General features: G+C 61.2%; 2 protein-coding genes across 3 annotated transcripts; one reads left to right on the top strand and one right to left on the bottom strand.

Moving 5' to 3' along the window:
- The first annotated feature begins 311 nt into the window (after positions 1–311).
- CCDC157 (coiled-coil domain containing 157) lies at positions 312–8553 on the top strand. Its single transcript, XM_063172952.1, has 10 exons — positions 312–632; positions 3141–3312; positions 3966–4593; positions 4898–4975; positions 5688–5911; positions 5981–6148; positions 6922–7090; positions 7418–7557; positions 7808–7869; positions 7943–8553. Exons 1-10 carry the CDS (start codon positions 385–387, stop codon positions 8142–8144), a joined length of 2091 nt encoding a protein of 696 aa, XP_063029022.1. The 5' UTR covers positions 312–384; the 3' UTR covers positions 8145–8553.
- An 84-nt stretch (positions 8554–8637) lies between these two features.
- On the bottom strand, positions 8638–13625 carry RNF215 (ring finger protein 215). Of its 2 annotated transcripts, XM_063172953.1 has the most exons (10): positions 13338–13625; positions 12213–12344; positions 11887–11958; positions 11730–11815; positions 11048–11102; positions 10607–10711; positions 10219–10335; positions 10004–10141; positions 9397–9499; positions 8638–9281 (listed from the first exon to the last, which is right to left on the bottom strand). In XM_063172953.1, exons 1-10 carry the CDS (start codon positions 13623–13625, stop codon positions 9259–9261), a joined length of 1119 nt encoding a protein of 372 aa, XP_063029023.1. In that variant the 3' UTR covers positions 8638–9258. The 2 variants fall into 2 exon arrangements, with proteins under 2 accessions (XP_063029023.1, XP_063029024.1); XM_063172954.1 differs by lacking the exon at positions 13338–13625 and having other exon boundaries at positions 10219–10332; positions 12213–12748.
- Positions 13626–14519: the final 894 nt, after the last annotated feature.

Raw genomic sequence — 14519 nt, 5'->3', positions numbered from 1 at the left:
CGGCGGCACCGACTGGGGCGAAATGGCGGCGGCGTGCGCGCCGGAAGTGACGCAACGCCGGCGGGAAGTGGGCGGGCACAAGGCGTGAGCCGGCTGTGGGATGTACCATTAGAGTCCGGCGAGGGGGGAGGGAGCAAAGCAGGAATGCACCACTGCGGCGCGAGGGGGCGCGGTTGTCATGGCGACAGGCTGGGACGCCGAGGCCTAGCACAGTCCCGGGCCCCGCGGTTGCGGCTGATCGCTCCGATCGGCCCGGTTCCCTCCGGTTCCCCAGCACTCCTGGCGGCCGCCGGGCCCAGGGGTTACTCCAGCAGCCTGTCCCGGTAGGGCGTTGCCTGCACGCCAGGCTTGGTGGCCCCGCTGTTCCCGGGCCCGGCCCGCACCATGGCGCACCTGCTGGGCCACCGCGGCTGCATGGAGAGCCTGCGGGCCGACCTGCGCGACCTGCAGGCCGCCATCGCCGACGTGTGCTCGCGGGCCGGCGCCGTGCGCTTCCCCTCGTGGAAATTCCCCGACAAGGTGTCCTGCGAGCTGGACATCGCCGTGCTGCTGCAGCGCTACCGGCACAGCGACAGCGAGCCCGAGTTCAGCCAGCACGCACACGTGGTGCTGCTGGAGCTGCTCATTGACAGGTGAGAAGGGCAGCTGTGTGTCTGACCTGCCGAGTTATTGGTACAGGGCTTGCAAGGGTTGCAGGATGAAGAGAGAGACGAGAATGTTGACCTCATGTTCAGAAGGCTTGATTTATTATTTTATGATATATGTTACATGAAGACTATACTAAAAGGAATAAAGAGAAAAGTTCTGGGAATGCTAGCAAGCTAAGAATAGAAAAGGAATCAATAACAAAGTTCTGTATAAAGGAATCAATAACAAAGTTCTGTATCCGGGCAGAAAGCAAGAACAGCCCTGCCATGAGTGGTCAGTAAATCCAAACATTCGCAGAACACCATCCACAGCAGCAGATAACCATTGTTTACATTTGTTGCTGAGGCCACAGCTTCTCAGAAAGGGGAAAAATCCTAAAGAAAGGATTTTTCACAAAAGATGTCTGTGACAAGTTATCCCAGTCCTGGAGGAGCTTTTGGGCACCTCAGCACAGGGAGAACTCAAAGGTGTTAATTAGACAGCATCCAAATGAGGGCTGAGGGTGAGAGCACCTGATGTGTTCAGCTGGAACAGAGAACACTGAGGTCAGAGCTCAGTGGGGCTGCAGCTCCTCCAGGGTACAGCTCTGATCTCTGTGACCAGAAATGGGATTCAAAGAGTGGCTGGAGCTGTGCCAGGGAGATTAAGCTGGATATCAGGAAAAGGTTCTTCCCCCAGAGGGTGCTCAGGCACTGAACAGGTTCCCCAGGGAATAATCAGCTGGGTTGGAAAAGACCTTGGAGATCATCAAGTGCAATCTGTGACATAACAGCACCTTATCAATTAACCCATGGCACCAAGTGCCACATCATGGCCCCGAGGCTGCCAGAGCTCCGGGAGCCTTTGGCCAATGCTCTCAGGCACAAGGTTGGATTGTTGGGGTGTCTGTGCAGGGCCAGGACTTGGACTGGGTGATCCCTGAGTCCCTTCCAGCTCAGGATATCCCCTGGTTTTATGAAATCTTTTGGATGCTTTGTTCCCCGTGTATTTCCATAATGAGCAGTACCAGCACCACGGCCTCATGGCCTGCTGAGCTTTAAAACCCAACTGCTTTCCCTGCCTAGAGCTCCCAGCACAAACTGGCCACAAAGAAGCAGAGCCAGAGGTGGAGCAGATGGGACAGGCTGCTTAAACTGCCTCCCAAAACCTTGGAATCACTGGGACACAGCTGCATCAACAGCCCAGGGAGGCCAAAGCCCCTTTACAGTCTGAAATAAATACAGCTCTGGTTTGAAAGATGAGCCATTCCCACTGAGCTGTTGGCCCTAAAATCGGGATTTACAGCAGCACAGGTACCCCAAATCTTTGGGGGGAGCTTAATCACAGCCTCTCAGAAGTGGCTGCTCCACGCAGTGATCCACACCTGGGCAGTTCCAGGAGCACCAATGGCACCCTCCTGCATCCTGCTGCTGCAAATCCTGACTTTAGGCCCTACAGCTCAGTGGGAATGGCTCATCTTTCAAACCAGAGCTGTATTTATTTCAGACTGTAGAGGGGCTTTGGCCTCCCAGGGCTGCTGATGCAGCTGTCCAAGTGATTCCAAGGTTTTGGGAGGCAGTTTAACCAGCCTGTCCCATCTGCTCCACCTCTGGCTCTGCTTCTTTGTGCTGGGAGCTCTAAGCAGGGAAAGGAGTTGAGTTTTAAAGCTCAGCAGGGCATGAGGCCCTGGTGCTGGCACCATGGAAATACATGGGTGTCTTGGTTTGGAAAGCCAGGAGTCTGCTAAGGAAGGCAGGAGCTGCCCCTGAAATGGAGAATGCAAACCCTCCCCACCCCTCTGAATTGCTATGAATTTTAAATTAAGGGGCTCTCAGGCAAAAATATGGGAGCAGGAAATAACAGTTCTTTAATAGGGAAGGAAAAAAATAGAATAAAATAAACAATGCAGTACACCAGAACAACAGTGACAGAGTCAGAACCCAACCTGACACCCTGTGGGTCAGGGTGTTGGTGGCAGTGCCATTGGAATTGTGGCTCAGCCCTCCTGCAGTGTCAGGGGTGGTTCTGCTGGAGCAGGGATCCTGTAGAGAAGGATGGATTCTTCCTCTGAAGATCCAGTGGAAGGAGAGGCAGCTGCTGTTCCTCTGGGGAATCCCGTGGAGAAGCCGTGCTGGTGTCTCAGAACCTCTGGATTATATCTGGGTAGGAATGCTTGGCTCCTCCCCCTGGGCTCACATCTCCCAATGGGATGCTGTAGTTCTTATCAGCCATGCAGGGACATTCAATAGCTGTTATCAGCAATGTCCCCTCATGAGGGAGGTGTGAATGTGGGCACTCAGAGAGAGATAAAGCAAACTGCCCACTTGACAAAGGTAATCTGCCATAGAGATGGTAATGGAAAACATCTTGCGTTGCAATCTTCAACAATGGGGAACAAAGCATCCCAAAGACTCCATAAACCCTGAGCTGGGAGGGACGCAGGGACCATCACTCTGTCTGGGTGACGGGAGGGGCCCCAGCCGGCATTCCCGCCGTGTTTCCCCTTTTCCCAGGCTGCTGCTGCTGCTGCAGAGCTTCACGGGCTACGCCGAGGCGCTGCTGAGCGGGCGGGCGGTGCCGGCGCCGCGGGGCCCGGGACCCGGCATGTCCGCGGGGCTCACGGCCAGGACCTTCTGGAGCTCCATGCTGAAACTCGGCGCCCTCTGCCAGCAGCTCCGCGACCAGGTGGGACAGCTGGGTGGGACTTCTGGGGACGTCCCATGAGCTGAGTCACTCCCCTCGCCTCCACGGGTTTGGATCCTGGTGCTTCTCGCCGTGCCAGATGAGCCAGATGTGCGTGCAGCCTCTGACTGCTGCCCCTGTGTCACACATCTGTCCGCTCCCAGCCCGAGTCTCTTCCCTCCACTGCATCCCTCCTGCTCCACGACCTCGGGATGAGTGACCTGGGCTGCCTCCAGAGCTTGGGAAATGAATATTCTCCCACTGCCAAAATGCTGCAGCTCTGCTGGTCCCACTGTGGATCTGAGCTGCCTCAAGACAGTGAAATAAGTGGTGGTAAAAACAACCTGTCTGGCATTTTATTTTCCCCAGAATGATCTTTCTCATGGAAAAGCCTCACAACAATCCAGGAGGGCAAATCCAGGGGTGGGACAGAAGGGATGGTGGGGAGCTGGGGAGGAGGTTTTGCTGCTGAGGCTTCCCCACGGTCACTGTCCCTTGGCTGCACTGCTGTCCCATCTCCACACCTGATTTAGGCTTTTATGGGTCATTTCCACTCTGATCCAGGCTCTGGTTTTGTTCCGTGCTCTCTCCCTCGGGAGAAGGGTTGCAGGTGGGGGATCCCCACACAGCAATCCACTCCACCCTCTGCTCCCCAGGTTGGGAAATGTCAGCAGGAGCACCTGAAAAGCATCTTGCCAGAAGTTCTGGAGTCAGGAACTGCCTCAGAGGATGCCCAGCCCAGTTCTGTGTGCCCAGATCCCAGTGCCCAGCCCAGGGCTGGCCCCAGCCCGGCTCTGAGCACCCGCAGTGTCCCCACACAGACCCCGGGGCCACCCCTGGGCTCCTGTGACAGCTGCTCCAGCGCCCAGGCCAGCCTCCACGAGGTGGGCAGAGCCATCACCAGCATCTGCCAGAGCCAGAACATCCCTTCAGCTCTCAGCAAGTTCCAGGAGGTGCTGGAGGACGGCACAGGGAGAAGGAACCTCTCTGCAGCAGACATGAGCTACTGGGCCTCGGAGCAGAGCAAGGACCTGTCCCGCATCAACAAACACCTCCAGGGGCTGCTGCAGCAGCTCAACCCCGTGAGGGCTGAGCTGGAGCAGATGGGCAAGCAGAAGGACAAGCTGCAGAAACAGGTTGAGGACTTTTCCAGGAAGCTGCAGGCAGAGAAGAGCATCCAAGCAGAGCAGCAGAAGGCAGCTGAGCAGAGCCTGAAAGCCAAGGAAAAGGAGCACTCCAAGGCTGTGGCCAGGCTGGAGGAGGAAAAGGATGAGCTCAGGAGAGGTACAGAGCTGTTCCCAGCTGTTCCCAGCATCCCCTCTGCCCTGGGCTGACACCCTCCCAGGCCCAGGGGCATTTGCAAGAAAAAGAACAGAGTCCATGGGCAAATTCTGGCCCCATCACCATAAGCAGGGCTTCTTGTAGGTGCTGGGGGATTTTCCCTGCTGTGAGCCCAGTCCTGGGCAGTGGGAGCTGGTTGTGTGTGTCCTGTCACTGGATGCAAACTCTTTGGTGTGGCTGCTTGCTGCCCCTTGGTTGGGCTGTTTTTGAGGAACTGATTAATGAGAAGATTTTTGTGCTGGTTTAGAAGCTGCTCTGCTGGAGGAGCAACTCTCAGCCCTGAAGGAGGAGCTGGCAGCAAAGGAGGTGGCTGTGCAGGAGCTGGGTAAGGGGCTCACCCAGGGCTCACCCAGAGCTCACACATCCCTCTCCCCCTGGCCTCACAAGTGTGTCACAGCCCTGCAGCCCCCAGCACCCCCAGACTGGGCTGTGGAGCTGTGGGGATGGGCAGAGGATGGGCCTCCTTCACAGCAGCACCCCAGCATCACCCAGTGCCAGAGGGGGCTGATGCTGGGAGAGGTTTGGGGGGCTCACAGGTCTCCTGTCAGACCTGCCTCCCTTTGCCAGGGCCTGTGCAGGGCACGGGGTGCCCCCGAGCCACAGAATTGTGGACTGGTTTGGATGGGCAGAGATGTTAAAGCCCATCCAGTGCCACCCCTGCCATGGCAGGGACACCTCCCACTGTCCCAGGCTGCTCCCAGCCCCACTGTCCAGCCTGGCCTTGGGCACTGCCAGGGATCCAGGGTGGGCACCCTGTGCCAGGGCCTGCCCACCCTGCCAGGGAACAATTCCCAATATCCCATCCATCCCTGCCCTCTGGCACTGGGAGCCATTCCCTGTGTCCTGTCCCTCCATCCCTTGTCCCCAGTCCCTCTGCAGCTCTCCTGGAGCCCCTCTAGGCACTGGAAAGGGTTCTTAAATTCTCTCTGGAGCCTTCTCTTCTCCAGGCTGAGCACTCCCATCCCTCCCATCACCTCCATGCTCCTCCAGCCTCTCTCCCCTGCCCAGCCTGGGCCATAGTGGCTGTGTCTCCCCAGAGCTCTCCAAGACCACCTTGCTGGAGGAGGTGAGCACCACAAGGGTGGCCAAGAGCCAGGTGCTGGAGCTGGAGGAGAAGGTGCAGGTGCTCACAGGCCAGAGGGACAGCCTGCAGCAGGAGCTCAGTGCCAGCAGGGTGCAGCTGGAGCAGGAGCTGAGTGCCAGCAGGGTGCAGCTGGAGAAGGAGAAGGTCCATGTGGAGAGCCTGCTCCGGCACGAGGAGGTACAGCCAGAGCCTGGCAGGGCTGTGGGGATGGGGGCACGGCCCCACACGGGCTCACCCCCTGCACAGTCCCTGCAGGCCAAGCAGAGCACCCTGCTGCAGCAGCTGGACAGCCTGGACAGGGAGCTGCAGGAGATGCAGGCCAGCCTGGGAGAGGCCGAGGAGGACAAGGCCCGGCTGGCAGAGCAGCTGGAGCAGAGCCAGCAGCAGAGTGGGAAACAGCTCCAGCAACAGCAGGTGAGTGCTGGTGCCCAGGTGTGGGACACAGCCTCTGTAGCCAGGATATTTTCTGAAAAGTCCTTTCCTTAAGATTTTGCCTCCTGAGAATCTGAGAGGCCTCAGGAAAAAAATGTAAACATTGATTATCTGCTGCTGTGGAATGCAACAGGTGCATCTGGGATTGGTCTCATGTGCTTGTTTCTAATTAATGGCCAATCACAATCAGCTGGCTCAGACGCTCTGCCCGAGCTACAAATTTTTATCATTCCTTCTTTGTCTATTCTTTGCTAGCCTTCTGATGAAATCCTTTCTTCTATTCTTTTAGTATAGATTATATAATATGAATAATATAATATCTATAATATAATATCTATAATATTATATTAATTATATTATATAATATTATATTATATTTTTAATGTAATATATATCATAAAATAATAAGTCAAGCCACACGGCCACATCCCTGGGGAAGAGGCCTCTCCCTCCACCCTGTGCCTGACAAGGCTCTGGTTGAGTCAGGGCAGAGGAGAGCAGCAGGAAGGGACATCTTGAGGTGTTTCCACATCTGCAGTGTTCTGTTCTTGGACACCCAGACATGCTCCATCCACACTTTGTGGTTGGTGCTCGTGCTCCCAGCACACACAGGGATCTCACAGCTAGAACCCTGCACATTGCCCATTTCCAGCTGCCATGGGGCATCCTCGTCATCAGGGAAGGGTGGGAGCCTTCCATGAGGGGCTGAGTCCTCACTCTTGCAAACTTCATCTCCTCCCTGCTGTGCCATGCAGGAGCTGCTGGACACGCTGCAGCAGGAGAAGCAATCCCTGGAGCAATCCATCGTGGAGCTGCAGGCCAACACATCCCAGCTGCAGGAGCAGGCACAGGAGCTGAGGGAGCGGGAAAGGCTCCTGGTGTTCTTCCCTGATCTCCACACGCCCACTGAGACGCAGTTTGAGAGTAAGGGAGCAGATGGGTTTGTGCCTTGGGTCTCCAGAGCTCCCAGGGGATCCTGCTGGCCCCAGACACTCCCACTGACACCCAGGAAGGGCTCAGACCCTGTGTGAAGCTGTGACCATCCCAATGTGCCTCTGTGCATCCCACAGCAGGGCCAGGACATTGAGCAGAGCCAGGACATGGCAGAGCTTCCTTTGCCCACAGGCTTGGGGTTCCTGCTGCCACCTCCCAGGCTGTGCCACTGCTCCGTGCCCAGGGTGGGCAGGAGGGGTGCCCACACCTCTGAGCAGACAGGCAGCAGCAGGCTGGGCTGTTGGATTTTGTCTGCAGGCAGTGGGAACTTAACAGAGGACATGAAGAATCAGCTCCAGGCCAACAAGATCAGGATTGAGGTGCTGGAGAGGGAGAACACACAGCTGGAGGCTCTGCTGGCCAAGGTGAAGGCAGCAGCCGAGCAGGGCGTGCTCAAGGTGAGCTGGGTGCCCCAAAACCACCCCCTGACCCCCAGACATCCTTTGGGGACCCTGGGAGGGCCAAGCCCAAGCCCCTCATGCTGCTGGGAGGTTTCTCTGGTTTAACTGCTGTTGCCTGAGGTGCCCGGGGCTGGTTCCAGCTCCTTTCCATCAGTGTGTCCATTGTGCCACCAGCTGTGGTGGCCAAGGGATGTGACTGGAGCTGAAGCTGGTGGGGGGAAATTTCACCCTCTCTTCCTTTCCCCAGCTCATCCCACAGGCCCAGCTGGGGTCCCAGCTCCTCAGGGCAGCCAGCAGGCAGGACAGTGGGTGAGTAGGAGCCAGAGGAAGGGGCTGGGGCGGGTTCCTGCCCTTCCTCCCCTCTAACTGCTCCCCCCTGCAGGCGGCTCAGCAGCGGGAGCAGCGGGGACAGCCCGGGGCTGCCAGGATGCACGGACAAGGGCTGGCACAGAGCTGCCAGCAGCCAGCACTCCAACAAACTGCGGGCAGAGCCCTCCCCCCAGGCCAAACCCTGCCTGTCGCTCCCAGTGCGCCGCCTGGGGCTCAGCCTGCCCTCGCTGCACACCGGGGCTCACCGCAAATAAACACGGATCACTCTGCATTTCCTGACACACAAACTTCCACCAGCAGCACCTGCCCTGCCCAGGGGACCTCATTACTGGGTCTTGGTGCGTCAGGAAGGGAAAGCTGGGCTCTGCCTGCTTCCTGGGGGAGCTGCTCCAGGGACGTTGCTGGGCACTGGATCAGTCACCCTTGGCTACGCTGCTGCCGGAGTCCCCAGGAGAGCCCTGAGCTGATGCCAGGGCACAGTTTGTGCTAGCTCCTGCCAGGAACCATTCCCAAAGGGGCCTGGGATGTGGCCACACTTGGAAGAGGAAAGCAGAGCTGGCGTGGGATGAGAGGAGTCCAAACCACCCTCAGCCCACCAATACAGCCACAGCCTGGGAAAGTAATTGTCCCTCTATGAGCCCCGAGGGGCTGGGAACCACCAAGCCACTGGCACAGGCTGGCCCTGACCTCTGAGCTGCCTCCCCAGCACTGTGAGCCCCATGCAAGCCCCACAAAACCACACAGGCAGCCCTTGCTCCATGTTTAATAGGGATGGACACGTGCCACGTTGCAGCCATGGGGCAGGACCCAGGCAGGGCCCGTGCTGTGTCCCCAGTGACCGTGCTGGCTCTGCAGCTGGCTCGTGCCATCCTTTCTAATAAGTTATTATTATAAATAAAGCATCCAACCCCTGCCCTCCCACGGTGAGGCCGTGAGTCACCCACAGCCCTGCCAGCCCTGGCAGAGCTGTCACCCACCTCCCAGAGGGGCTGGCACTGCAGCCAGGCTCTGCCTACCCTGCCACGGCCACCAGCAAATAGACAAAAACCCAAGACTTAGAAAAAATGCTGTGAGCAGGGCAAGAGCACAGCAGGAGCAGGGCTCTCCCTGCCCCAGCTCCCACCCCATTACACCCATGGGTGCCCCAAATCTTCCCTCCCCAACACTGCCCATCTGGACCCCCCACCCCTCTACTCACACCCAGCAGGAGAGCCCAAAGTCCTTCCCTCTCCGAAGTCTGGGCACTGTGATGGGCACAGCCACACCAACCCTGCTGTGGCAGCAAGTGCCTCTCACTGGGCACCCCCTGCCCCCTCCCTGTCCCTGCAGCAGCCGTGGGTCTGTCCCTGGAGTGTGTCCTCGGGCCAGCTAGCTGTCCGTGCAGCAGTTCCCTGCAAGGGAGGACAGACAGACAGCCTTGGCACAGGGAGCCTGGCAGGCTCCAGGTGCTCCCCAGGCTGTGCCCAGGGTCGGGGGGGCTCAGCTGAGTGCCAGGGCGGTTCTCACCCAGGATGTTGCGCTTGCAGAGAGGGCAGGTCTGCTGCAGCAGGAGCCAGGGATCCACACAGTCCCGGTGGAACTCGTGGGAGCAGGGCAGCACCCGCAGCCACTGCCAGCAGGGGAGGGAGGGCACGTGTGAGCACAGCTGGGTGGTGGGACACAGCCCAGCCCCTGCCAGGGACAGAGCCCAGACCCTGCCAGGGACACCCCAGCCCTGCCAGGGATAGAGCCCTGCCCCTGCCAGGGATGGAGCCCAGACCCTGCCAGGGACAGAGCCCAGACCCTGCCAGGGACACCCCAGCCCTGCCAGGGATAGAGCCCAGCCCTTGCCAGGGACAGAGCCCAGACCCTGCCAGGGACAGAGCCCAGCCCTGCCAGGGATAGAGCCCACACCCTGCCAGGGACACCCCAGCCCCTGCCAGAGACAGAGCCCAGCCCTGCCAGGGATAGAACCCAGACCCTGCCAGAGACAGAGCCCAGCCCTGCCAGGGATAGAACCCAGACCCTGCCAGGGACACCCCAGCCCTTGCCAGGGACAGAGCCCAGCCCCTGCCAGGGACACCCCAGCCCCAGCAGTGACCAAGGCTCGGCGCAGGGTGGGCTCCAGTCCCACCTGGCTCTTGTGGAACTGGTCCAGGCACACGGCACAGCTGTCGATCTCACAGGCGCGGCTCCGGGGCGGCTTCCCAGGGTGGTAGCGCCGCGTTTTCAGCGCCAGCAGCCGCCGCCGGATGTGCTGCTTCAGGTCCAGCTGCAGGGGGAGCTGAGGGTCAGAGCCCACCCAAACCCCGGGCACGGCACACAGCACAGACATTGCCACATTCCCACCTCGGCATCCCGCTCCGACAGCTCCTGCCGCGACTGCCGCTGGGCCTGCACCATGACGCCGGTGCAGAGCAGCAGGGCGATCAGCAGGATGGTGTTCCACAGCTGCTGCAGGTACTTCTGTGGGGACAGCGCTGTGGGCACGGCAGCCAAAGCTCCCAGCCCTGCTCCCGGGCCTGCTCCCAGCCCCATTCCCAGCCCCATTGCCAGCCTCACTCCTGGCTTCGTTCCCGGCCCCACTCCCAGCCCCACTCCCAGCCCCACTCCCAGCCCCATTCCCAGCCCCATTCCTGGCCCTGCTCCCAGCCCCACTCCCAGCCCCATTCCCGGCCCTATTCCCAGCCCCACTCCCTGCCTCATTCCTGGCCCCACTGGAGCCCCAGTTCCATACCTGGACCTGCGAGCTGCTCTCCCCAGGGCAGATCACCCCCTGCCACTCTCCATAGAGGCCCCCTCGGGACAGGCCACAGGTGGACCAGAGTGTGAGGGTGACTCCCTGCAAGGCAGGACACGGCATTGCTGATGGCCACAGCAGCGTCCAGCAGTGTGAGCACACGTGTCCCGGGAGGAGAAACACTGCTGCTGCCAGCTGCCCTGTTCCCATGGGCTCCCTTCCCTTCCCTTCCCTTCCCTTCCCTTCCCTTCCCTTCCCTTCCCTTCCCTTCCCTTCCCTTCCCTTCCCTTCCCTTCCCTTCCCTTCCCTTCCCTTCCCTTCCCTTCCCTTCCCTTCCCTGTGCAGCTGCTCCCCATGGATTGGAGAAGTCTGGCTGGGCACAGTCACGCCCTGCTCTCCCACTGGCAGAATGAGGAAGAGGAGGACAGACAAACATACCAGGTTCTCCAGCAGCACTGCCTGGTACGTGATCTTGGCCGTGGCCCGGAGCCCACTGTGAGCAAAGAGCAAAGTGTCAGTTCCATGGACACAGCAGGATTTGGGCACAGCTCCCCCGTGCCAGGGAGCACCCCCTCCCCACAGGGATGGGCAGTGACCGAGGGGGACCAGAGGAACATGCAGGGGAGGTGACAGCAAGACCCTTCCTCCCCAGCTGTGGCCAGTGACCCTGCACAGGGCTCTTCCCCCCAGCCACGTGTGACACCATGGCAGCAATCCCAATGTCCCACACGTCAGGAGGACAGACAGGGTCCCACTGCTGCTGGTGGTGAGAACAAACACCCACAGATGTTGTGGGGATGGTGGTGCCATGACAAGAACCAACCAATCTGGATAATTTCTATTGAGTCCTAAAGCTCTTGGCTGAGGCCACTTGCCAGCCACCACATGGGGACCCATGGAAGGGCTCCAGCCCTGGGGAAGGGCTGGATCTGACCCAGATCTCCCCCAGTAACACATCTCAGTCCCAGCTGGCCTTGGCATGGCTCAACACCACCCCAGCAAACATGATGGGCTGAGTGAGAGGCCCCAGGGTGGGGGGCAGCCTGCTGGGGGACAAAGCAAGGACAAGGACAAGGCAGGGAGCAGGCAGGGGCCAGGCAGGCTCCAGCCCAGGCCGTACCGCAGCAGCGCTCCCAGCAGCCTGGTGACGTTGTCGGAGGATTGGATGACGATGACGGGCTTGGCCAGCAGCTGGGACACGTCCAGCTGCAGCGGGAGGGAAGGCAGCGGTCAGCGGTCAGCAGAGCCCGCCCGGCCCCGCCCTGGCACTGCCCTACCTCACGGATGGTGTTCTGGTTCAGCGCCAGGATCAGCAGGGCAGAGGCTCCCAGCACCAGGGCTCGCTTCATCTGCAGGGACAGCGGGGACACGATCAGGGGACAGCGGGGCTGTGTCCCCAACAAGCTCCTGTCCTGCTGCAGGAAGCACCCAGCACATCTCTGCCATGGTGAAGGGTCACAAGGGACCCAAGAGGGGTCAGAAGCTGTCACCAAGCACAGACCAGGAGCCCCCAGATCAGGCCAGGAGATAGCCCAGGTGACACCCCTGTGGGTTTGTGACCTGCAAACACCACGGCAGCCCTCAGGGTCACACAGAGGGTCACCTTGGTGACAACGGCGGTGGTGAAGGACTCCTCCTTGGCACCCCGGGGGCCCTCGGCCGGCTCCTCAGTGCCCACGGGCACCACCCCGATCCAGCCATCAGCAGCGCTCAGCTCCGGCTCCACGTCACCCACCTGGGGACACGGCAAGGACAGGGAGAGCTGGGATGGACCCCAAGGCTCAGGGCACCCCCAAAGCACCCCCATGCCCCAGGGGTCCTGGGGAGCCAGGCACAGTGTGGGGACAGGGACAGCAGGGGGGTAACACAGGGAAAACAGCCTGGCCTGCAGTGCCTCTGTGCTCCTGCGGGCACCTTCTCCCTGCTGCTGGCACACCCGAGCCGTGGCTGCCTGCCCTGGTCAGTCCCCAGTGTCCCTGGCGTCCCCACCAACCCCCCAGTGCCTCCCAGTGCCCTTCAGCTCCCTCTCCTCCTCTGCCTCACTGCTTTCCCAGTGCCCGAGGATCCATTCCAGCACCCACCGGCCAAGAGTGACCCCTCGCTCCCACTGACCGCTGCCCTGCCACTGCCCCCTGGTCTCCCAATGTCTCTGAGCTGCCACCGCCTCCCCTCATCACCGCCACCCCTCATCACCGCCACCCAGCAAGCACCCACAGCTTCCCCTCATCACCGCCACCCAGCACCCACCGCCTCCCCTCATCACCGCCACCCAGCACCCACAGCTTCCCCTCATCACCGCCACCCAGCACCCACCGCCTCCCCTCATCACCGCCCCCCAGCACCCACCGCCTCCCCTCATCACCGCCACCCAGCACCCACCGCCTCCCCTCATCACCGCCACCCAGCACCCACCGCCTCCCCTCATCACCGCCACCCAGCACCCACCGCCTCCCCTCATCACCGCCACCCAGCACCCACCGCTGCCCCCTCATCACCGCCACCCCTCATCACCGCCACCCAGCACCCACCGCCTCCCCTCATCACCGCCACCCAGCACCCACGTCCCCAGCCCCCAGAATCCCCTCAGTGTCTCCCGGTGCCCCCAGTCCCCACCGTTCCCCTGCCCCCCCAGTATCTCCCAGCGCCCTCCGGTTCCCACTTCTCCCCTCCCAGGCCCTGGCCGGTGCCAGCCGCACCCCAGCCCCGCTCGCCGTCTCCCCGCGCTCACCAGCACCAGGCGGCCTCGGATCTCCATCTCCTCCCGCTCCCCCCGCGGGCCGCCCCGGCCCGGCCCGGCCCGGCCGCCCCCCGCTCCCAGCACGGCCCCGCGCAGCGTGTACGAGCCGCCGGGCACCGCGCCCGCGCTGCCGGCCCCGCCGCCGGCCCCGTCCCCGTCCGGCCCCGCCGCCCCGGGCCCCGACACGGCCACCTCGACCCGCGCGGGGGTGGCGGGCCCCGAGCCGGCCCGGCCGAGCGCCAGCAGCGGGGCGAGCAGCGCCGCCCGCACCGCCGCCATGGCTGCGCGCCCCGCGCCCCGCAGCGCCCCCTGCCGGCGGGGAGGACCCGCCGCGACACACACCGCCCGCAGGGGGAGCCCGAGAGCCCCGAGCGGGACCGGGAGCGGGACAGGGATCGGGATCGGAACCGGGACACGGATTGGGACAAGGACAGGGACTGGGACAAGGACAGGGATCGGGATGGGAACCAGGACAGGGACCAGGACAAGGGCAGGGACTGGGACAAGGACAGGGATTGAGACAAGGACAAGGACAGAGATCGGGATGGGAACCAGGACCGGGACCAGGATCGGGATCGGGATAAGGGCTGGGATGGGGACAAGGACAGGGACAGGAATCAAGACAAGGACAGGGACTGGGACAAGGACAAGGATCAGGATGGGGACCGGGACCAGGACAGGGACTGGGACAAGGGCTGGGATGGGGACAGGGACAGGGATTGGGACAAGGATAGGGACAGGGATCAGGACAAGGATAGGGACAGGGATCAGGATGGGGACCGGGACAGGGATCAGGACAAGGACCAGGAGAGGGATCGGGACAGGGACTGGGACAGGAATCAGGATGGGAACCAGGACAGGGATCGGGACAAGGACAGGAACAGGGATTGGGATGGAGACAGGGATCGGGATGGGGACTGGGACAGGGATTGGGACAGGGACAGGGGTTGGGACAGGGACAGGGGTTGGGACAGTGACCGGGACAAGGACAGGGACCAGGATTGGGATGGGACCAGGACAAGGGCTGGGATAAGGACAGACACATGGATCAGGGTGGAAATCAGGACAGGGATAGGGGCTGGGGGGATGGGGATGGGGATGCAGACCAGGATGAGGACCGAGAGCAGGAGAGGTGCAGTGACAGGGAGCAGGGACCAAGACTGAGACAGTGAC

Source organism: Melospiza melodia, chromosome 20, assembly GCF_035770615.1.
Source record: "Melospiza melodia melodia isolate bMelMel2 chromosome 20, bMelMel2.pri, whole genome shotgun sequence".
NCBI lineage: Eukaryota > Metazoa > Chordata > Aves > Passeriformes > Passerellidae > Melospiza > Melospiza melodia.
The sequence above is the reverse complement of the archived record's forward strand: the minus strand, read 5'-3'. Positions and strand labels throughout refer to the sequence as shown.